The sequence below is a fragment of the Astyanax mexicanus genome, chromosome 2 (assembly GCF_023375975.1).
Source record: "Astyanax mexicanus isolate ESR-SI-001 chromosome 2, AstMex3_surface, whole genome shotgun sequence".
In the NCBI taxonomy this organism is placed as follows: domain Eukaryota; kingdom Metazoa; phylum Chordata; class Actinopteri; order Characiformes; family Acestrorhamphidae; genus Astyanax; species Astyanax mexicanus.
Genome location: NC_064409.1, coordinates 25,896,618 through 25,921,377, shown reverse-complemented (window position 1 = coordinate 25,921,377; position 24,760 = coordinate 25,896,618). Strand labels below are relative to the sequence as shown.

Here is a 24,760-nt window from a genome sequence, read left to right as displayed (position 1 = left end):
TGTAATTTTAATATTGAAGACATTAAAGCTATGCAGGAACACATTATTATTTCAGAATTATTTCAGAAACAAAAAACAGAATATGTTTTATACTTAAGATTCTTCTAAGTACCGCATTTAGATTGGAGATACGGGTGTTCAGCTTAGGCTTGTTCTCTTACCCTCTACACACTGAAATTCCTCCTGATTAATTTACTGGTCTGTAAAGAGAGAAATCTGCAAATGCCTTCCAATCTTTATATGAGGAACATGGTTTTTAAACATTTCAATCATTTTCTCACACATATCTTACAAACTGGAGGTCCACTGATCATCTTTACACCTCAGGGACTCAGTTCATGTGTGCTGTTTTTATACCAAATCATGATTACATCCATCACTATCATTAATATTTCACTTTTTTAAATATATATATTTTTTTGCCCTAAGATGTTATTAATACATTTTATGAAGTTATGTAACCAAAAACTTGTACAATGGCTATTAACTACAATTGAGGGTTGAGGTTGTATTTGGTGTGTTTGGGTCACCCTGGGGGTTTTGTGGCCTTTGATTGGCCTAATTCTGTTCTAACAGCTGATCAATTAATCCACAAGTTCCATCAGAGATACAAGTTCTCTGCATCTCAACAGAGAGATGTGTTACTGTAACCACTCTGTACCGTCATTTATATCTAAATAAAATCACATTAAACAGTTTATTATTAACATGAAATATTCTGGTATAAAACATAAACTATATAGATAATCATAATTTAAGTGCAAAAAGACATACTTTTGTTTACATGAAACTACACTAAATAATGCAGATATTTCCAGTTAACTTTGCAGAGTAATGCATTAATTTGCGACTGATAACTGTGCCATTAATGATTAATTAACTAATTATGAATAACAATCCTTAAATAGTATTATGATTAATTACTTTTAATAATGCAGCTAATTGCTACAAGTTACAAGTGCAGTCCAATGCATTTACAGAGAATTATGCATTTTATGTCTGTTAAATATTTGTTAATATTTCTGAAAAAATACTGTACATTATAAAATCAGAAAGCCTTTCAGGGCTGGTAAAAGTTACTGTATTTATATTAACACACACAAATTTCACCTTTTAAAATGATCAGATCAGACAGATTGTTATTAATATGAGCAGAAAGTTACAAGGTTATAATCAGGTATTTCTTTAATTACTCTCAAATATCTATTTTTTATATATATGTAACATTTATTTATTATCTCTGTTACATATATTCAGTATGTCTTTGACATCTGTATTGCTTTGATATTTCTTGTTAATCTAATCTTGTTAATATTTTTATTAACACTTAATATGTCACAAACAGCTCTTTAATATCTCTGTAGTACCTCTCTAATATCTCTTTAATATCTCTTCAATTATTTATTATCTCTCTTAAATCGCTCTAATATCTCTTTAATATCTTTTAATTATTTCTTTAAAATCTCTCTAATATCTCTCTAATATTTCCTTAATATCTCTTTAATATCTCTATTTTTCTCTAATATCTCTTTAATATCTCTCTAATATATCTTTAATATATCTCTATTATCTCTCTAATATCTCTTTAATATCTCTCTAATATAAAATCTCTTTAAAATCTCTCTAATATCTCTTTAATATATCTCTAATATCTCTTTAATTACCTCTTTAAAAACTCTCTAATATCTCTTTAATATCTCTTTAAAATATCTCTTATATCTTTTTAACATCTCTCTTGGGTAACGAGTTGGGCACCGGTTGGCAGCTGTCAGTAATGGTGAGCGTATTGTTGTGGTGCTGAACTGTACTCAGAATGCCTTTGATGCGCTGAAGAGCTGAAGATGAGTCAGATGAGCTGTTATTATCTGTGTTTGTGTAGAGGAACAGTGGCAGCGCAGAACCGGCAGCATGTTTATTCATCTGCAGGAGAACATCAGCGCTTTGATATGCAGATAGAGCGCATTACACTGAGAGGGGTTCTAGAGAGAGTTTCACTTCAGTCTCTTATTAATTGTGTAATTTTAACGTTACGACTACAAAGCTGAGTCTGTTATCTGTGAGTTATTGTTTTTGTCGTTGGAGAATCCCATAATATTCATTATTTACAGCATTACTATTTATCTCCTGTCCATCAGACTATAGGAACATTTCCTCATTAATGACCCAGCATTATTTAACAAATCTCACTCAAACACACATTAACATTAGCGCATTAGCACTAACAACATTTTCCAAGTTTACAAGAGTTTTTAATTCTATTGGTGGATTTTGTCAACCCATCCAAATACAATTAATCAGAAAAAAAACAAATAGAAAAATGCAATCAATTATGATTCATTAATAAATTGTGATAAGTCATTATTAACCACACAAATTAATGTTTTTTATGAATGATTTGGTTAAAGACAAAATATGTTATCAATCAAGAACTGACTACAGTAGATAACGTGATAAATCATGATTAATGAATACATTGTGATTAATCATAATTATCTACACAAAATTGGGTGGTTGTTTGTGATCACTAATACAGAATAATGCATTTTTCATATTTTTTTCAATTATTATTATTAAGTGCACAAAATACTGTAGTCTTATTAATCTTGGCTGATGATTTTTAATACATAAAATGATGTGTTTATCATGACTGACAACGTATAATGTGATTATCTAATAAATAAAGATGAATTCAGATCATTATTCTTTAGTGCACAAAATAAATGTGATTATTAAAAGCACTGCAATTAATTATGATTAACTGCATAAATAATGTTAATGATTGTGACCAACTAGAATGTTTGCACAGAATTTTTTTTATTTTTATTTTTATTTTAGTTAATTTAGTGCAGTTAGCAATTAGCACACAAATTACATAGGTAATTGTGGGAAAACAAAGTAACTAATTAATCAATTACCAACATAAAATTAATCATTTTAATAACTATGAATATGTTTATGATGACTGACAGGACAAACTAATAATAATGACTAACATTTTTTATTTATCTACTTTAGTTAAACTGCAAAAAAAAAAAAAAAAACTACAACATATGTTTAATGTATTTTTCGCACTATAAGGAGCACCTAAAATCCTTAAATTTTCCCAAAAGCTGTCAGGGCGCCTTTTAATCTGGTGCTATATAAAAGTCTTGTGTATGAATTTAATCAGTCAGGTATAAAGGAGCAGTAAATCCACTTCTCTGAATTACAGCGGTATGCAGGAGTTTCAGTGGAAGAGGAGCATTAGCGTTAGCTGCTAATCGTGCTAAGTGCTAGCTATTTCCCCATTCAGACATGAGTATTATCAACCTGAAGCCTGCTGCTAACTCCAGCTAGCACTGCTGGAGAGGCATTAGCATTAGCTGCTAACCGTGCTAGATCTTTAGATACAGAGGTGAGTATTATCGGCCTGTAGCCTGCTGCTAACCCCACTAGCACTGCTGGAGTAGTATTAGCATTAATCACTAACTGCGCCAGCTCTTTCACCATTCAGAGGTGAGTATATTGTACTGTAGTCTGTGCGTTTACCTTATTAAAACAAGCTAAATGTGACAAACCGCTAGCTAATGTAACCCTGCAATGGATCTTAGTGATGGATAAATTTAGGAATCTAAGCTTACTGAAAATAAAAGGAAGAGCTTTACTCACCCAAATAAATAGTTTTCAGAAGAGAAATCTGTGTAGATTAACATCCAAAGCTCGTTTTACTTTTAAAAGAAAGTCTTTTTTATTAGTTTTGTTTACTTAGCTTAGCTTTACTTAACTTAGTTAGCTATCCCCTCACCACCACCACCCAACGACAAGACCTGCTGAATTAGAAGATCCTTATAGTGTCTCTTAAAATGTGCCTTATAATCTGGTGCGCGTTATATATAAAAATTTACCAGAAAGTAGACGTTTATTGATTGTGCGTCTTATAATACGTTGTGCCTTATAGTGTGAAAAATACGGTAATTGTTATTTAATTATAATGAACTTAATCACAGTGCATCACTCTGATTGTTTAACAGGAGGTAATATTATACAGCATTAATGTTATTTTCTGTTTCTGTGTTTCAGGTGTGAGGTGTGATCCTGCTGGACCGGCGGTCCGGACCGGAGAGGATTTACTGCCTGGAATTCTGAATGGATATTTTACTGGCTGAGGATCAGGCTGGGTTTCCTGTTCCGCTGACGTGAACCTCACTTTTCCCCTGAATCTCTCATCACTTATAAAATCAATAATATTATTAATATTTATTATTATTATTACAGTAATATTTACAAGTAATATTTATGTAACTTTGATTTTAATATTCTTTAAGATTCTATAAAGAATCTTTTAAAATTTAAAAGATAATACATCAGAGTTTACAGTAAAAAAGTTAAATGAATAAAGCACATTTTATTTATGTTATAAATATTAAAAGTCTATAATGTAAGTAAAAGATAAGTATTATAGAGTGTATAGAGATTAGAGTATATCCTAAATAAACATGTTCAGATAATTCAGATTTAAAATCACTGCAAACACTCAAGAGAAAATGTGACTCAGGAATCGGTCGTGTTTTATCTGAACTCCTGGAATTAAAATTTTTCTCTGGAATATTGGATTAATTAACGTTCACACCCGGGATGGAGTTACAACCGGACAGTGGGAAGGTCCAGAAGAAATCCACGAGCCAAAAACTGGAGGATCAGAAAAAGGTAAAGCTCTGGGTTCTGATTTTCTGCTATTCTGTTTTTGTTTTAGCCTGGAAACTGGTGGAGCTCTTCTCTAAAGTTAGCTCTGATATTTCCACCCGCTTTCACCTACAAAACCAGCGTACCTTCACTGCTAATATAGCTGCTAACAGCAGCTCTCTCTTACCTGAAAATATCCAGCAACTAAAACGCTAACCGGTTTATTGACAAGTGACATAACAGTGAGGTTCTGTTTGTGCTGAAGGTCTCCGGTGGTCAGGCTGTTCTGGAGTCAGGTGCATCTCGGTTCACTTTCCTTTATAACTGCAGGCTAATGCTGTGTGTTTATTACTGTAGGCTAATGTTGTGTGTTTATAACTGTAGGCTAATGCTGTGTTTATAACTGCAGGCTAATGTTGTGTGTTTATAACCGTAGGCTAATTTTGTGTGTTTATAACTGTAGGCTAATGTTGTGTGTTTATAACTGTAGGCTAATGTTGTGTGTTTATAACTGTAGGCTAATGTTGTGTGTTTATAACTGTAGGCTAATGCTGTGTGTTTATAACTGTAGGCTAATGTTGTGTGTTTATAACTGTAGGCTAATGTTGTGTGTTTATAAGTGTAGGCTATTGCTGTGTGTTTATAACTGTAGGCTAATGCTGTGTGTTAATACATGTAGGCTAATGATGTGTGTTTATAACTGTAGGCTAATGCTGTGTGTTTATAACTGTAGGCTAATGCTGTGTGTTTATAACTGTAGGGTAATGCTGTGTGTTTATAACTGTAGGCTAATGCTGTGTGTTTATAACTGTAGGGTAATGCTGTGTGTTTATAACTGTAGGCTAATGCTGTGTGTTTATAACTGTAGGGTAATGCTGTGTGTTTATAACTGTAGGCTAATGCTGTGTGTTTATAACTGTAGGGTAATGCTGTGTGTTTATAACTGTAGGCTAATGCTGTGTGTTTATAACTGTAGGGTAATGCTGTGTGTTAATACATGTAGGCTAATGATGTGTGTTTATAACTGTAGGCTAATGCTGTGTGTTTATAACTGTAGGCTAATGCTGTGTGTTTATAACTGTAGGGTAATGCTGTGTGTTTATAACTGTAGGCTAATGCTGTGTGTTTATAACTGTAGGGTAATGCTGTGTGTTTATAACTGTAGGCTAATGCTGTGTGTTTATAACTGTAGGGTAATGCTGTGTGTTTATAACTGTAGGCTAATGCTGTGTGTTTATAACTGTAGGGTAATGCTGTTTGTTTATAACTGTAGGCTAATGTTGTGTGTTTATGACCTTAGTCTAATGCTGTGTGTTTATAATTGTACACTAATGTTTAGTTTACTGATTTTATTTTTATTAATTGATCACCGCATTGGGTAATAGATTCTGAGTTTCAGGTGGTCCTGGATGGGTTTGACCCTGGTTCTGAGTGCCGTGGGTGGAAGTGGAGGTAGATGGAGAGTGTGGATGTTGAGTTTTGGGTTTGATGTCCTGGACTTCCTGTTGGTTATTTATAGTCGGATCTGTTGGGGGCGCCGCCCTCCCGCTGCCCCACTCTCTTTTATCTCATCATCTTTCCCAGCCCACTGCTTTGAACAGCTCCCTCTGGAGGTTAAACACACACACACACACAGGCTTTGATGTGAAAGTGTGTGAGTGGAAGATGGTGTAGATGTGGAGGTGTTTTGGGCTGCGTCCCAATTTTGTACAACACACTATTGTAACATCCTGGCCATTTTGAGTCACCGTAGGTGTGTGACCCTTGTGAGACCAGTAAGTTGGTCAAAATAAAGTAAACAGAACAGAGGCGAGCTGCTGGTGTCCATGGCTTTACTAACAGCTAAATATAATACCAGAATGCAAAATATAAAAGAGTAGAAGCAGTAAACTCACATACTCGACTACACATGGAGACGTTTGGCGTTCCAGCGTCCGGAATGGCCTGGGATTTTCCGTTTTTACTGGAGGTATGGCACCGTTATAAGCAGTTTTCAGGACGCCTGCAGGAGAAAAGCGAGCTGGTGCTCTTGCTAGTCACCTTCTGTTGCAGGTCAGAGTGCAGCCACCTGTGTTATAAATATAAATATAACACATGAAGACTATTGGTTAATGATGCTACGAAATTAAGGATGTACTACAACATGTATACAAAATATCTCACTCTCAAGTCTAAGCTGATGTATGCCAGATAGCGCTTCCACAAGAAAATGCAAGAGGATAAAGAGACCTTTTATAAACAAACTGACACTACTGGTGAAGGACTGTGGCTACTCAAATAGCGACTAAATGGCCAGGGGCCACAGCTCTATCTAGACATGCTCACAACCGAGAACACTAGCAAGGGCACTAAACAAGTCTATGCAGACATAGAAGTAGCCACACAAACATGTATATTTTCCAAAGATTTTTAAAGACACTGCTGCACAACCTGTGTCACCCAGTGGCTCACAGCCTATGGAGGTGAGCAACTTAAGGTGAGGGGCATGCACAGAAACCACTCAGTGTCATTGGAATTACACATTGTTGACAATAAAGCAATGCGCAAAGTAGGGCCAGTTTGGACCTAAATCTAATTAAGCTGATACTAGCAGTTTCTGGGGAGGACGAGGCTCAAAACTTACTACTGCTTAAGCAAGAGCTCGACAAGATGAAAAAGTCTATCATATGCAAGGTAACAGAATCCACTGAATGGGTGAATGCATTAGCTGAAGGAATGATTGGACCCAAGAGAACTTAACAAGCCAATACAAAGACCCCACTACCCCTTACCTATGTCAGAATACCTCACAACAAATCTTGCTGCAGCCAAGTACTTTAGTGTCCTGGATGCCAGATTCGGCCAGAGTCGACCCTGCTGACAACGTTTAACACGTCATTTGACAGATTCTTTAGGTTACTCTTTGGGCTTAACTCAGCCCAAGATGGGTTTCAAAGGCGAGTCAACAAGACGCATAAAGGCCTTAGCAGTGTAATGGCTACTGTCAACAAATTTTTCATCTTTGGAAAGACCAGACATGAGCACAGCGACAATCTCAGGGCTCTCATGTTGTAATGCACAAGAGAGAGAGTGCTCACATACAGAAAGAGTTAAGGCTCCAGTTTGATGCCTGTAAAATGTGTGGCACAGTAACATACATAACATAACATAACAAGGGTTGGTCGCACCACTAGACCAAGACAAGTCCTTGACTAGTATATTAGGTACATAGATGTTCCTTTAACAGCTGAATGTTTTATTTTAGTCAGGGAGATCTAACATCCTGGCCATTTTGAGCTACCGAAGGTGCGTGATGTTGGAACTCACGCAAGACCAGAGGGTCAAGGAAGTTGATAAAAAATAAAGTGAACAAAACAGATGCAAAAAAAGGTGCAATTTGATACATATTTATGGTTTAAGGTTAGAACTGCATCGAATTTGTTAGCTATGTAGCTAACATACCGAAAAATTCTAGGCTAGCTAGCCAAAGAGAGCACTTTTCAAAATGCACATTCCCTAAAACAAAAAGGTGCATTTAAAAACTAAACATTGAAATGAATATGTTTTCTACTCTGGGAATGGGCACTAATTTGTTAGCTGTGTAGCTATGCTACACTAAGCTAATAGTATAAAAGTGATTCTGGCTGACCAAGCTAGGCTTTGTTAGTGCTAACTAGCTAGCCAGCTTGCCAGTCCCTATTTGAGTCCTCAAAATTATGTCTATACTGTATATTATGATGGCACATGAAAAACATATAAACATATTAATAATGTGGGTTTGACAGGTTACGATACTAAATATTAACATACATATATATTTAGTAATAACAGGAAGTGATATAGTGTTGCTACAGCAACATACATACACACCATGTTACACAGTAAGTTCTCCTGGCGTGGTTGCTGCTGCAATTACTGTACATCATAATCCTCCATTGTTTTCTAATACTTCAGTTTCAGATGTGAGTGGCTCCTTCCTTTCTGTTTCCCATTGCATTCTGGGTAATACTGTTTATCATAACCTACTTCTCAAAAAACAAGTATGTTTAATGAATAGTTGAGTATATTCAACTCTTACACTTTTATCTTTACTAAACACGACACACTCAAACACTAGTCAGTGTTAGTAATTACTACACACTTGGGACGCAGCCGTTTGGTCCTTGTGTGGGAATCTCAGGAATTCTGGGAATGTGTCCAGCAGCCCTAATAAGTAATCTGTTCCTATTTATCACCCGTACTGGTGAATATTGCCATGCTGGTCTTCCTCATTTACATACTGCGCGTTTATAATCACCTGAACACACACACACACACACACAGCCTCTTTCTCTCTACACCTCCACCCCCCCTCTCTCTCTCTATCTACCCTCTATTTTCTTTCTCTCTCCCTCTCTACACCTCTACGCCTCTCTCTTTCCTCTCTCTCTTTCTCTCCCTCTCTACACCTCTACCCCCTCTCTCTTTCCTCTCTCTCTTTCTCTCCCTCTCTACACCTCTTCACCCTCTCTCTTTCCTCTCTCTCTCTTTTTCTCTCTCTACACCTCTACCCCCTCTCTCTTTCCTCTTTCTCTCTTTCTCTACACCTCTACCCCTCTCTCTTTCCTCTCTCTCTCTTTCTATACACCTCGACCCCCTCTCTCTTTCTCTCCCTGTCTACACCTCTACCCCTCTCTCTTTCCTCTCTCTTTTTCTCTCTATACACCTCTACCCACTCTCTCTTTCCTCTCTCTTTCTTTCTCTCCCGTTCTACACCTCTACCCCTCTCTCTTTCCTCTCACTCTCTTTCTCTCCCTGTCTAAACCTTTACCCCCCTCTTTTTCCTCTCTCTCTCTTTCTCTCCCTCTTTACACCTCTACACCTCTACCCCCTCTCTCTTTCTCTCCCTCTCTTTCTCTCCCTCTCTACACCTCTACCCCTCTCTCTTTCCTCTCTCTCTCTTTCTCTCCCTCTCTACACCTCTACCCCTCTTTCTTTCCTGTCTCTCTCTTTCTCTCCATCTCTACACCTCTACCCCCTCTCTCTTTCCTCTATCTCTCTTTCTCTCCCTCTCTACACCTTTACCCCTCTTTCTTTCTCTCCATCTCTACACCTCTAGCCTCTCTCTCTTTCCCCTCTCTCTCTTTCTCTCCCTCGCTACACCTTTACCCCATCTCTCTTTCCTCTCTCTCTTTCCCTCTCTACACCTCTACCCCCTCTCTTTTTTCTCTATCTCTCTTTCTCTCCCTCTCTACACCTCTACCCCTCTCTCTTTCCTCTCTCTCTCATTCTCTCCCTCTCTACACCTCTACTCCCTCTCTCTTTCCTCTCTCTCTCTTTCTCTCCCTCTCTACACATTTACCCCTCTTCCTTTCTCTACCTCTCTACACCTCTACCCTCTCTCTCTTTCCTCTCTCTCTCTCTCTCTTTCTCTTCCTCTTTACACCTCTACCCCCTCTCTCTTTCCTCTCTCTCTTTCTCTTCCTCTTTACACCTCTACCCCCTCTCTCTTTCCTCTCTCTCTCTTTCTCTCCCTCTCTACACATTTACCCCTCTTTCTTTCTCTACCTCTCTACACCTCTACCCTCTCTCTCTTTCCTCTCTCTCTCTCTCTCTTTCTCTTCCTCTTTACACCTCTACCCCCTCTCTCTTTCCTCTCTCTCTTTCTCTTCCTCTTTACACCTCTACCCCCTCTCTCTTTCCTCTCTCTCTCTTTCTCTCCCTCTCTACACATTTACCCCTCTTTCTTTCTCTTCCTCTCTACACCTCTACCCTCTCTCTCTTTCCTCTCTCTCTCTTTCTCTTCCTCTTTACACCTTCACCCCCTCTCTCTTTCCTCTCTCTCTCTTTCTCTCCCTCTCTACACCTCTACCCCCTCTCTCTTTCCTCTCTCTCTCTTTCTCTCCCTCTCTACACCTCTACCCCCCTGTTTTTCCTCTCTCTCTCTCTCTCTCTCTCTCTCTCTCTCACCTCTACCTCCCTCTCTCTATCCTTTCTTTCTCTCTTTCTGGGGTGTGTGTGAAATTTGGAGGTGTGTGTTCTTTCACCCTGACCTGGTTCTGGCTAACGAGGCAGGCATGATAAGTTCGTCCCTGGTGTGTGTGTGTGTGTGTGTGTCTGTGCGCGCGAGTGTGTGTGTCGCCGATATTAGCCAGTAATATGGAAAGAAATTGGAGCTGTGTTGCCACTGGATTTAACAGGTGCAGCAAATATTCAGTAAATCTATTATCACTGTTACACTATTTATCACTGTACTTTATCATAGTTACACTACAAACATTATCAGTGTTAGAATAAACCCATTCTCATTGTTACACTACACAATTTAGTACTGTTACAGTTCACTGATTCTCACTGTTCCACTATAGCCTTTGTTAAACACTTAAGATTTTTGTCATTTCAACCATTATCACTGTTACCCAACACAAAGTGTTATTGTTACTGTACATGCATTACCATTGTTACATTAAACTCATGATAATTTTTACACCCATCATCACTGTTACACTACATCTATTATTATTAATACACTACACATATTAACATTGTTATATTACAGCCATTTTCATTGTTACATTAAACTCATTACCACTGTTACGTGGCACCTATTATAACTGCTAAACCACACCCAATTAATTGTGAAACCAATGTAGCAGTGGAACTGTGTTCTCTGAAATGATGAAGCTCCAACCAATCCTTTTGGATGGACTGAGTTGGGATGAGGTGGGATGATTCTCTTGTAAGTAAATGCAAAAGAACGCTAACAGTGCAGCGTATGTTGGTTTCCGCAGTTGGTTTTATTACAGTAATAGGTTGGTATTAAGGGGTGCTGCTGCTGGCGCTGTGTGTTCTGTAATGGGGGATGACCGTGTAGCGGGGAGAGTGGTGGGGGGGTGTCTGTTGGGGGTGTGAGGGGTTCAGCAGCACATGCTAATCTGGGCAGTGCCCATGTTGTAGCGCGGCACACGGTTCCATGCTAATGCCCGACATATGTCTCATGAATAATTGAGTTGGAACATTCTACAGCTGATGTGAGATTACCCAGCATCCTACTCCATCTGCATTCCAGCAGCGTTTACTGTGAGAGCCCGACGCCAGCTTTACAAGAACAAAACCCGGGTGGAGGCATGCAGAACAGATCCACGCTCAGAATGACATCACTGCTGCTGTTTACTCTCGCAAACTCTCACAAACACTCACCTCTGCATTACTCACAACTGAGTACTGTCTAAAATGACGCTCTCGCCCAAAAAGTGTTTCTTATTTTTTAGCTATTTGTGCAATTTTAAACTTCCATTGTCACCGTAAATTAAAACATTTTGAAATTTTTACCATACAAGCATTTTCGGTTATACTACTATTCTATTGTTCACCCATTTTCATTTTTACTTTATATTCAGTATCATTGTTTCACTACACTATTTTTGCATAATGTAAAACTCCAGTTATTATTTACATTGTATCAAAATTGAATGATGCATAAATAATGAAAACAAACCAGAGAACCCAATACCTTCCACTGGTTGTTAGTGATATTAGCATATTGGCTGTAGTTCTGTCAGCATCAAAGCCGTTTGTGAGTAAATCTCTGAATAAGCTCTCTTTCTGACCCAGCAGAGCTCCATGCTTTGGTCAGTTTGACCTGATCAATCTGAGCCGGGGCCTGATTGATCAGTGGCCTTCATTACAGCTGTTAATTGATCAGGTTCAATTGATGTCCAGACTGCTAGAGATTGTTTTAATCAGAGTTCAGAGATCCAGTTTGCTTCCTACTCCTGTATCTTGTCCCACAGGGCTGGGTGATGTGATGAAATGTGATTTTTCTGGTGTCGGTTGTCTCGTGTGAGTGGGTGTTGGATCTGATCAAAATCTCCAGACTCACCTGCATTGATGACCAAAGCTGCTTATCAATAACAACCAGCATACAGCAGCAGTTAAGAGATTAGTTCTGCAGATTCTATAGGAGTCATAAAGAAAAGGGTAAGAAGACAGACAGAATAGCATGATCAAATTTATTAAACAAATAAGATAAACAAAAGAAAAACATAAAAAGCAAACATGGGTAGCAAAATGAAAAAAAAAAACAGATAAAACAAGAAAAAGTAAAATAAACTACAAAAAACAAGGAAAACCAAACCCAACAGACCTGACAGGTGAACTCAAGCATACAAAACAATACACAGCATTTGAGACACACAAAAGACTCCACACAAAACACTGAAACAAAGGGGCTTAAATACCCGAGGAGGGTGAGGAACACCTGTGACCAGTAATGAGGAGGCGGGGTTACAAACAAGACACATGGTGACAACACTAATGGCTAGGACGGGGCTAGGGCGGAGACAGGAAACTAACAAAATAAAGCCGTGTGCATACGTAAAAGAGAAGGAAGACAAAAACACAAAACAGGAAAACAAAGGGCAAAAGCACATGGAACCAAAACAGGAAAAAACACAAGACAAATACAGGCTACAATATGATTGTTTTGCAGCTTTGATTTCTAGTAATGCCATATACACCTGTCAGTGACTGGGATTCCCATAGAACTGGACATTTTCCAGCCTCCACAGAGTCCAACACTAGCTAGAATCAACCTTGCTGATGTGGGAGAGGGAGGACCACGCTTTAGTGTGGTAGTTAGTAGAGAAATAAGAGGTTAGGGGTCGAGATGTACTGGTGCATGGGTGCACAGGTGCTAGTTGGGTATGTTTCCATCCTGTTCACCTAGAAAGAAAGAGGACAGTTCTGATCTCTGGGACATGAGATCACTGACGGATGGCTGTGGCATCACTGGAATCGACCCTTCAGTCTGCTCTGCTAACAAACCCACAATATCTTTGTATCATAACTTTATAAATTATTCAGTGTATGAATCCATATGAAGCACCCCCCACACCCTCACACACTCTCACCCACACACTGTCAGTGTCTCTGATTCATATTCCTGTCTTAACCCGGGCTGAGCTGCTCTCGTTCTTATTCAGTCCGAGTCGCTGCTGTAAAACTGCGTTTAGCACAGCAGAGACGGATGAAGTTCTCCAGCAGCCGTTAGCACCGCGTTCCCAGCGGTCCGACTCGCTGTGCCCGCCGCCGCGCCCTGCATAACAAACTAGCACGGTACAGCACCCGCCGACTCCTCCCACAGGTTATTAAACCAAACGGAGACACTCTGCTGCTCTTATCACGCTAACACACACGCACACAGACGCACACACTTCTACGCACACTCCTTCAGGGAGCGTATTTATTATATAGGGAGGCAAATTATCTGTTTAATTGTCCTCATTCATCTTATCTGGTGGCGTCTGAGTTTCTTACAATACCACAATACCATCCTCCACACTTACACTCAGAGCCTATACATATATTCTATACATACAATAGTATTGGGACAGCTGCTCTCTCACTGTTTTTTTCTGAAAAGGGTATTAAACACAGTTCTTTTGTTGGAGTAACAGAGTCCAGAGAAGACTCTTTACTGGATTTACTGGGTTGCATTTAGCATTCAATATGATGCTCATATGTTGTCAAGATCAAAGGATGTTCAGACGTTCGGATGATCGGCACCCAACTTCATTGTATTAAGACGAATGGAGCTCCATCATTCCAGAATACACAGTTCCACTGCTCCAGAGGGTCCTAGTCTATTGGCATTATGTCTCTACCTGGACTTTTCTTACAATTTAAATATTATAAAGTGTTTTAAAAATGTTTTTAAAATCACATACGTATCAATAAAGTGGTGGAAGGATACATATGTAATATGCAGGGTGTTGTGCAGTAAACTGTATTACTTCAGATGTTCCACTACATCACCAATCAGACCTGTCATTCAGTGTTTTTCTTTTTCATTATAAAAAAAACTGCATTGTAGTTTAATACTGTAGTCATACAAACTACACAGCAAAAAAAAAAGCAATTGTAAACAAAAAAATATATACTGTCCCCTTTAAAAGTCTTCTCTCAGCTTTACAGTTGGTTGTTTATCATCCATAGACAGCTCTCTGGTTTAATGTAAATTATTTCTCTAACTATAAATGTTACACAGTCTGCACAGATAAAACACAGATCTGAAACTGAATGTAGATATTCAGCGCTATTTATTGCTGTCACGTCTTAGCCCTGTCTCATGTCTCTGTGTGTCTTCCCCACGTGACCTGTGCTCCCCTGTGTCTCCCGTCTCAGTACTTTTCCACCTGTTTCTCATTTGTTGCTCCGCCCCTTCCCCAGGTGTTTCTAATTATAGTGTGTTTCCTGTTTCTTTAAATAGCCCTCCTCTGCCACTTTGTCTCGGTCGGTCTTTGCACCTTCCCCTGTTGTTTCGTCTCTCTCTGTGTTTCATAGTTTCTCAGTGTTTCATAGCCTCTGTTCTTCACGTCGTAGTTTCTATGTTTATCACTTGTTCATGTTTCTAGTTTCTTGTTTATTTCCGTCTTCCTTGGCTCCTTGTAAATACCCCTGCTTTGTGTTTATTAGTTTATTCCCTTGTATATATTTCCCTAGCCCTGTTAGTTTATTTCTAGTATATCTTGTTTGTTTAGGTTTATGTTATTTTGTTTCACTGTTTATTTTGGTTATTGGTTTATTATCTTTGTTACGCATTTTCTTGTTTCTTTGTTTATTTGTTATTTATTTAATAAATTATTTATTTATTCCGCCCTTACCTGCACTTGTGTCCGCTTTCCTCGTCACCCTGCCTGGGTCACCCCATTTCCGTGACAATTGCTTAAATAATCAAGGTATGAGGACACACCTTGGCAACAAAACACACCTGAAAGTCACATGTTCCAATACTTTTGCTCACAAGAAAAATAAGCGGGTTCAGACAGAAGGTGCTGAATCTTCTGAACTGTGTATCAGATCCAGATCTAAATACTTGGAAATAAAAGTAAAAAAATGATCTTTTGTCTCATATCAATCTTTAAATTTTAAATTCAAATGTTTTCAATCAAAAGCAGAAATAAAAGGATTGACCTTACTGTTCCAATACTTTTGGAGAGTTTTGTATTTTAGATTTAAAATTTTATACTTTTCTCAGCTTTATGGGGTAGAGTCACTTGGAACAGCGTTCAGTTAACAGCTGTGCTGAACTTGTGAAGAGATATTTAATTGAATTTCTTGCCTCGTAATGTGTTTGAGAGCATCAGTTGTAAAGTTTTGAAGAGGTAGAGTTATTATAAAGTAAATAGCTCTATTTGATTAATATGCTAATCCATATTATGACTATTATAAACTAAGTAAAGAAAAAATACTTTAAGAAATTAATTTAAGTCAATCCGAAAAACTTTGAAAGTATCCTCAAGTGTAGCCACAAAGTGATATAAGGAAACTGGCTCTCATCAGGAGCGCCCCAGGAAAGGAAGAGCAAGAGTTTCCTCTGTTGTTTAGGATACGTTCATCAGCCTCAGAAACCACAAGTTAACAGCACCACAGATAAATTTAGAGTATTTTGGTTTTCTTATATGGTACCGTCTGTGTTCCTTCATAATCTGGATCACTTCAATATTTATTTAAATGTAGGGAAAAAAAAATAAAACATTGAATAAGATGTATTAAATAAGTGTCCAAAATGTGGACTGGTTCCATATATACTTAAAAGACTTGTGCAGGATTGCTGGTGGGATTGGGCAGTAAGTAAAATGTCTATATTTGTGTTTAATAATGTGGCCGATGCCTCTTTTCATTCAGCAATACTATAAAGTAGTGTGAGCTGCTGGTTTAGGTGATTAGTATTGGAGACAGTTATCCTGCTTCACTTGTTTCACTGCTGTAAGATCATTTAGATTCTGCTGCTTTTACAGTTTTCATCAGAGTAAACATTAAAAACGCTGCTGTGTGAAACTGTGAGTTTATATTCCATTGTTTTGCTGCTTTAATGAGGCTGAACAGTGCTGCGCTGTATATAGGTGAAGCATCGTTAGCATTTACTCCTGAACACGTTATAAACCTGCGTTTATCCACCGTTATTACGTGTTCTGGCTCAGTGCTCCAGCTGATGGAGGACTGAATTATCGTGATTCTGATTGTGATCAAGGCCTGGCCTGGTGCTAAGGAGTGATCAGTGTGTGTGTGTGTGTGTATGCTATTGGCAGTATCTCCACATTAGCATTGCAGAAATGTGGTTGTGTGTGTGTTTTAATGCATGTTGTGAGCACCGCTGGATATCTTTAAGGCGACGGTTGCTAAAATGAACCCACTTAACCTCAGATTGGCAGCTGCCTAGTGCCCACAGTGTTATCTAACACTTGTGCTAATGCTAACGCTAACACGCTGCTTCTTCTCTGGATGCTCTGTAGAGGTTTCATTAGCTCTATGTCACACTGAAAATGAGGAAAAAGAGGATAACCTCTTTTTAATACCTTTGATTTCCAGAAAAACACTAAATTAGCAGCTTTCCCAGAACTGTTGAATATATAATATAAGTTGTGCTTTTAATTTGAAGGTTTGGGGGAAAAACACCCCTTTGATGAAGATCTAGACTTTAGATAGAGGCTGCTTTGGGTTTCTATGCATTGTTAGCTTACCTGTTAGCATGCTAAACAGAATAGCGCTGAGCTGCTACAGGGGTTGGACAATGAAACTGGAGAGTTGAGTTGAGGTGCACATTAAATTCTGCCGTGATTTGAGCAGGCGTGGTTTTACGTTTTTTAGATACAATCCGGGTTAGCACCCGAACATCCCTTTTAGACAGCTTCCTCTTACAGCATCCACAGTTAATCCTGTTGGATGTGGTTTGTCCTTCTTGGTGGTATGCTGACATTACCCTGGATACCGTGGCTCTTGATACATCACAAAGACTTGCTGTCTTGGTCACAGATGCGCCAGCAAGACGTGCACCAACAATTTGTCCTCTTTTGAACTCAGGTATGTCACCCATAATGTCGTGTGCATTGCAATATTTTGAGCAAAACTGTGCTCTTACTCTGCTAATTGAACCTTCACACTCTGCTCTTACTGGTGCAATAATGTGCAATTATTGAAGAACGACCACCAGGCTGCTACAATTTAGCCATGAAACCTCCCACACTAAAATGACAGGTGTTTCAGTTTCATTGTCCAACCACTGTAGATTAGTGTAACTAAGTGTATATGTGTGTGTTGAGATTTGGTTTAAAGTTTGGCTCTGTATTTCCATTGTTTTTAGCTCTGAATCTCTGAAATAGCTCTGTTTTATAGGCCTTCTCATCCATATGTGAGCTGCTGAATGGATGACTTCGCCATCTACTCAGTCTGCTCTGCAGTCTCCTTGCCGAATGTGTGCGGGTGTTTGCCCATGACCAGTGTGTGTGTGTGTGTGTGTCCTCTGCGCTTATTATAGACTGGTCTTAAATCACAGCTGCTGTACTTGTGGTGTGAATGGTAATGGAACTGCCTGGACTGTATGGCAGTATATGTCCTTCATAAAACCTGATGGGGCTGTTTCTCCACCCGCTCTAACATGCTGACTGACTGAAATATAGCCATTAAAAGACTTACAGCGCCCCCATTTGTGTTGTGTGTATTGCATAAATCTTACAGAGCATTATAGAGCGCCCCCTAGGCTTCCTGTATTGAATTACAGTCTGTCAGAATGAGTGTGTAGACTTTATGAACATAAAAGAACATTATAGAGCGCCCCCTATGCGTCCTGTAGTGTATTACAGTCTGTCAGAATGAGCGTGTGGAATATATAAACATTACAAAGCATTTTAGAGCACCCTGTACTTCCTGTAGTGTAGTATAATGTGTATTACAATGTGTCAATCAGTGTGTGAATCACATAACTCTTACACAGCATTATAGAGCATCCCGTACACTTCAGAACGTACAATAATACAGAAAAAGGATACGTTTACTGTGAGAACTGTAAAAGAAATGAAGCTCTAGTTCCCTGTTAGAGCCTCTAGACTGGATACAAGATGAGATACGGTTGAGTATGAAGGTATACAGGTTCTGTACGGCATCCTGAAGCACATTTACTTACACATGTTGCAGCGGGGACTCTAGATCCTGCTCTACACTCATAGGTTGCTGAAGCTGCCCTCCCAGATGTTCCTATAAATGCTGGATTGTTAATAAATCTGGAGACCAGGCAAGGCAAGGTAGCAAATGTTTCTGGTGGAGACATTCCTGGGAAACCCTTGCTGTTTGTAGGTGAACATTATCCTGCTGAAAAATGCCAGTTGGAAGTCCTGCCATGAGAGTAGGCAACACGTGTCCCTTGTATTACTACTAGGAGTGACCAGCTGAAATGTGTCCAATGATGCACCACTTCATAAAGTCCATCAGCTGAGCAAAATGTTTTTTACTGCATTTTCTCTCACCAAGAAGGAAAAAAAGAGTGTATTTGTCTGTATATAACAAAGGCCTTTACTGAATGTTGGTTACATTCAGCAGTTTATATAAACTAAAACAATGATTCTTCACCTGTATGGGTTAGCAGTGAATGGTGTGAGGTGAAGGAGGGATGTACAGAATAAACAAGCTCACATCCAGACACAGCTCCATCATCTACAGGCACAGTTTGAGCCTGTAAACAGCGGCTCAGGTGTGTTATTACCTGTCAGCGCTGTCAGGCCCTCTGTGTATTTGTGGAGTTACTGAGGAATGCTGGGTTTAGTGACAACCTATCTCTCTTACCTGCATTCCTTAGACATACAGCAGTGTTTTCCTAACGCTGACACCTCGTCCTCACCGCCCCACTCCCCACACCATCTCCACCACATCATCTCCACCACATCATCTCAACCACACCATCTCAACCACACCATCTCTGACACACCTCCACGTCTTTAACACTTGTGTGGTGTTCATATTTTTGTTACTCGTTTACTTTGTAACTTGTATTTAATTCAGCAAAATTAAGCAATTATTACATTAAAATGTTTTACACATGCTTGCTTCTCCTAAATTGCAAGCAATATAAAGAGCTTACATGGTTAATATTTGCCCTTTACCTTTCTTATGTTACATTTCTTTCAAAAAGTGCTACTCTTTTTTTATTAGTTTTTTAATAAAATGTAAAAGAAAATGAATTAAACTCAAGATATGAGTAGAAAATTTGTTTAGTTTCAAATTTACAAATGAAGCAATGTTTATTAGCCCTTGGCCAAACACACTGTGTGTAATATAAATGTGTGTGTGTGTGTGTGAAAATGTGTTTTGATATATGTTTTTCACAAAAAATGAGCCAATGCCAATGAGTTTGAGTTAGAAAAAATATTTTTTTAGTATCATTTGATGAAAAATGAAAACAGGTCCCACAGACCCGAACACCACACAAGGGTTAAATACACAGGTGATAATATAAACCATCTTTTTATCAGAAAGAACATTTTTATCTAATTCATGTAGTGGATACTACTTAATTCATGAAATATTTAGAAAAAAATGAACATTTTCTGATTCAAAGTGGATATTGAATAATATAATTATGATAGTTTACAATGTAGTATATGTATACTAAAATATATATTGACTAAGAGACTGCTCATCATCTAGACTGATAGCCAGCGAGCCGTTGTCACTTCAGAGCCATTAGTGATGAACCCAGGTTCTGATTGGGATCTGATGTTCAATTTCAGTATGGAGTTCTCATGGAGCGACACACTGCCATCACTCATTGCCATTGCATACGACAGTCACCCACCCCTAGTAGTGATATGAGGGACACTAACAGCTCAGTGATATGTGCAGAACATCCTGCAGACACATGTGCTAGTGTCTCTCATGGCAGGACTTCCTCCTGGTATATTTCAGCAGGATAATGTTCACCCACACACAGCAAGAGTTTCCCAGGAATGCCTCCACCAGAAACATTTGCTACCTTGCCCTGTCTGGTCTCCAGATGTATCCTCAATACAGCATTTGAGTGTAGAGCAGAATCTACAGGTCCAGCTGCAACATCTGTGGATAAACATGCTGCATATATATATATATATATATATATATATATATATATATATATATATATATATATATATATAGCCAGACTAGCTGGAATACTGATCAGAAAATCCAGTTTATACTTTTACTAGTCTGTTATCTGTGCTGCAAAGTCTTAATGAAATGTGTGTGTGTGTGTGTGTGTGTGTGTGTGTATTATTTGTTGATAATTATCTCAGATCTAGTGTTGGTCTACAGTGTGTGTACTTTGTTTACCCAGGCAGATGGATCTGCATACACACAAACACACACACACACACACACACACACACCATTATTATACACTCCATCCAGATACAGAACACAATCAGAACCATCTAGAACCAGAGCAGCTCACAGGTAGAGCTGTGCAATGTAATGATAGTTTATTGTATCTTCATTTTTTTTTTATTGTTACAGTAATACATTTAATAAGCACATTTAGTTATCAACAGTGCTTAAAGAACTGGCTTCTCACTTGGTAATAAAGGAGGAGTGTGTGTGTGTATGTGTGTGGTAACTGAAGGTGATTTTTCGTCCCAGAGCGTCCCCGACCCCGACTGACCTCTCGCTAATTAGCGGAATTAGCCTCTCCAGCACTGCAGATTAGCGCTATGCTAACTGTTCCGAAAACACCATGAACACCTGTTTACAAACATATTCCCTCTCTCTATATATCTTACTCTCTCTCTCTCTCTCTCTCTCTCTCTCTCTCTCTCTCTCTCTCTCTGTGTCTATCTCTCTCTATCTCTCTCTCTCTCTCTCTCTCTCTCTCTCCCTTTCTCTGTCTAACTCTCTCTCTCTGTCTAACTCTCTCTCTGTATCTCCACCATATCTTAATTGTTCTATCCCTCTGTCTAAATCTCACTTTCCCCACTATCTCTATCTTTCCCTGTCTTTATCTATCTCTAGCTTTCTCTCTCTCTCCTTATCTCTCTTTTTCTCTTTGTATCATTCTCTCTCTCTCTCTCTCTCTCTCTCTCTCTCTCTCTCTCGTAGTGGCTGTTATTGTAGGAAAGGGAAAACACACTGTCTATTATTACTCCAATAAAATAAACAGATTTCCAAAGCAGCTCTGGAGGAGCAGGAGTCCTGCTGTCAAACTGTGAGCACTCACCCATAGGTATTATACAGCTCTGAAAAAAAACATTAGACCACTTCAACATAATCATTTTCTCTGATTTAACTATTTATATGTATATGTTTGAATAAAATGAACACAGGTTTTATCTAAGGAAGATTTCACAATTTATAAGTGGTAGAATAATCCAGATTTTTAATCACAGCTTTCATGTGTCTTTGCATGCTCTCCACCATTCTTTCACACTGCTTTTGGGTGACCTTATGCTACTCCTGGCATAAAAATCCAAGCAGTTCAGCCTGGTTTGATGGCTTGTGAAAATCTATTATTCTCTTGATTATATTCTATAGATTTTCAATGGGGTTCAAATCTGATGGCCATGACAGGGTCTCGATCTGGTCGTCCTTCATCCATACCTTAATTGATCTAGCTGTGTGGAATTGAGCATTGCCCTGCTGAAAAAAAAACAGTTCTCAGAGTTGGGGAACATTGCCAAAGCAGAAGGAAGCAAGTTTTCTTCCAGGATAACCACGTCATTTACAGAGATCAAACTGCCCAATTCTGCCCAGCCTTGCTGAAGCATCCACAGATCATCACTGATTCCTCACCAAATTTTACAGTTAGTGCAGATACACTTCTGCAGGTCTCCATCCAAACATTTGATGGCCAGGTGTTGAGCAAAACTTATAAATTGGACTCAAGAGAAGATGACCATACTCCCGTCTTCTATAGTCCAATTTTTATGATCTTTTGCAAATTTTTGCCTGGCTCTTCTTTGCTTTTCATTAAAGAAGCTCCTTTTTCTAGAGAGTCCTGCCTCTAAGAGATTGTTTTGAACTGTTATTTTTATGCAATTCACCCCAGCTGCCATTTGCCATTCTTTTTATTGGTCTCCTAATGTCATCCTGCCGTTGCTGACTGACATTCATATAAATTGCATGAAACACAATGAAAAACTTCTAAATGTTATCATGTCATCAAGATTTTTGTGCCAGGAGTGGAATAAGGTCACCCAAAAGCAGTGTGAAAGACTGGTGGAGCTGTGATTTGAAATTAGGGTATTTCCACCAAATATTGATTTCTGAACTTTTAAAACATTAGCATTGTTGTTTCTAAATGAATATAAATGTGTTTTCTTTGTATTATTTAAGGTTTGAAAGCACTGTACATTTTTCATTATTTTGACCATATCAAATTTTCTGCAAATAACTTCTCTAAATTACAAAATTTGTATTTGTAACTTGGGAGAAATGGTGTCAGTGGTTTATAGAATAAAACAAGAATGATAATTTTACTCAAACATATACCTATAAATAGTTAAATCAGAGAGACTGAGCATTTTGAAGTGGACTTATATTTTTTTTTCCAGAGCTGTAAATCCATACAGCTAGAAATGATGAATATATTTCTTGCATATATGATCTGTGTATAGTCATTTCAGGTGCAGATTCTCAGAGCCCAAGCAGGTCTGGAAATTTCCACTGAGGGACATTAAATGGATAGGACATATTACAGGGCTGGAATACTGTACGGAAAACAGCTGGGATATCGGCTTATTCTCGATTGAACAAAAGCCCAGAACCCAGCCGGGTTCTCCAGCCCAGACACCGGCACCGCTCGGGGACCCGCAGGATCAGGTGCAGCAGAATTCCTCACATTCCTTTTCTGATGGAGAACGAATAAAAATAAGTACCAGATCCTGAATCAGCAGCAGGGTCAAAGTCAGAGCCAGAATCAGAATTAAATGAGCGTCAGAATCAGAATATGGCTCACAATCAGAATTAGAATTATAGTCTGAATTAAAAAACAGATTCAAACTGTCAAAAGCAAGAAACAAAGATTGGAATCAGAATCAGAATCAGAGCGGAGATATAAATTAGAATCCAAATTTCAATCAGACTCTGAACTGTGATATTAATCAAAATAAGAATCAGAAACATGATCAGATTCATTTTTACACTGAGGATCAGTTTAAGAATCTGCATCAAGAATCAAGTTAAGAGACAGAATTAGTATTAATGGGTGGGGCTAAACTACTGCAGGCTGAATGAGTGTACAGATATTAATGAACAGTGTTTTATGACATCACAAAGTTGACCCATGGCATCAGACTCTTATCTCCAATGCAGCAATAATAAGAATCTGTTTGGTAATTAGACTGAGAAAAAATGAGGAACAGCTCAGGCAGTTTGCGTTACTGTACAAGTACTTGTTGATTAGTAATACGTACTGTGTTGTAAAAGTGCTAGAGTATAAAGGGTTAAGCTGCAGATGAATCAGTGGACGTTGGGGTGGTCAGTGTATTTAGCGGAGCTGTGATGATGGGTTTAGACATGTGGAAAGGTCAGACGATCCACACAGGAGGAAGTTAATTAAATCTGGAAGATAAACGATGAGCACCGGAACGGTTCTATTTTAGCCAGAGGAGTCCAGCAGCGGAACATCTTCAGACCATAACTCATCCCCGGGGAGGACAGCCAAGCTTATTTAATATAAGACCACCCTATATCTGCTAACACTGCAGCACTGAAACACTGAAACACCCTCTACACCCCTGAAACACCCCTGTATACCAATTAAACACTCCTATTTACCACCAAAACAAACCCCATACAACTGAAACACCCCTGTATACCAATTAAACACTCCCATATACCACTGAAACACCCCCTATACCACTGAAACTCCCCTGTATACCAATTAAACACTCTCATTTACCACTGAAACACCCCCATACCACTGAAACACCCCGTATACCAATAAAACACTCCCATTTACCACCAAAATACCTCCTATACCACTGAAACTCCCCTGTATACCAATAAAACACTGCCATTTACCACCAAAACACTACCATTTACCACTGAAACACCCTCTATACCTCTGAAACTCCCCTGTATACCAATAAAACACTCCCATTTACCACCAAAATACCTCCTATACCACTGAAACTCCCCTGTATACCAATAAAACACTGCCGTTTACCACCAAAACACTACCATTTACCACTGAAACACCCACTATATCACTGAAACTCCCCTGTATACCAATTAAACACTCCCATTTACCACCAAAACACCCCCTATACATCTGAAACTCCCCTACCAATTAAACACTCCCATTTACAGCTGAAACATCCCCATAAGACTATACCAA

General features: G+C 38.7%; 2 protein-coding genes across 3 annotated transcripts in view; one reads left to right on the top strand and one right to left on the bottom strand.

The window, feature by feature from the left end:
• The window catches only part of rps16 (ribosomal protein S16), a 1,145,183-nt gene that overhangs the window by 192,522 nt on the left and 927,901 nt on the right, over window positions 1-24,760 (bottom strand). The window lies entirely within an intron of this gene.
• The window catches only part of nav3 (neuron navigator 3), a 357,961-nt gene that overhangs the window by 104,362 nt on the left and 228,839 nt on the right, over window positions 1-24,760 (top strand). For both annotated transcript variants that reach the window (XM_022671501.2, XM_022671500.2), the window contains exon 2: window positions 4,060-4,686. In XM_022671501.2, the coding sequence (XP_022527222.2) occupies window positions 4,615-4,686 (72 nt within the window). In that variant the 5' untranslated portion in view covers window positions 4,060-4,614. The remainder of the gene's footprint in view (window positions 1-4,059; window positions 4,687-24,760) is intronic.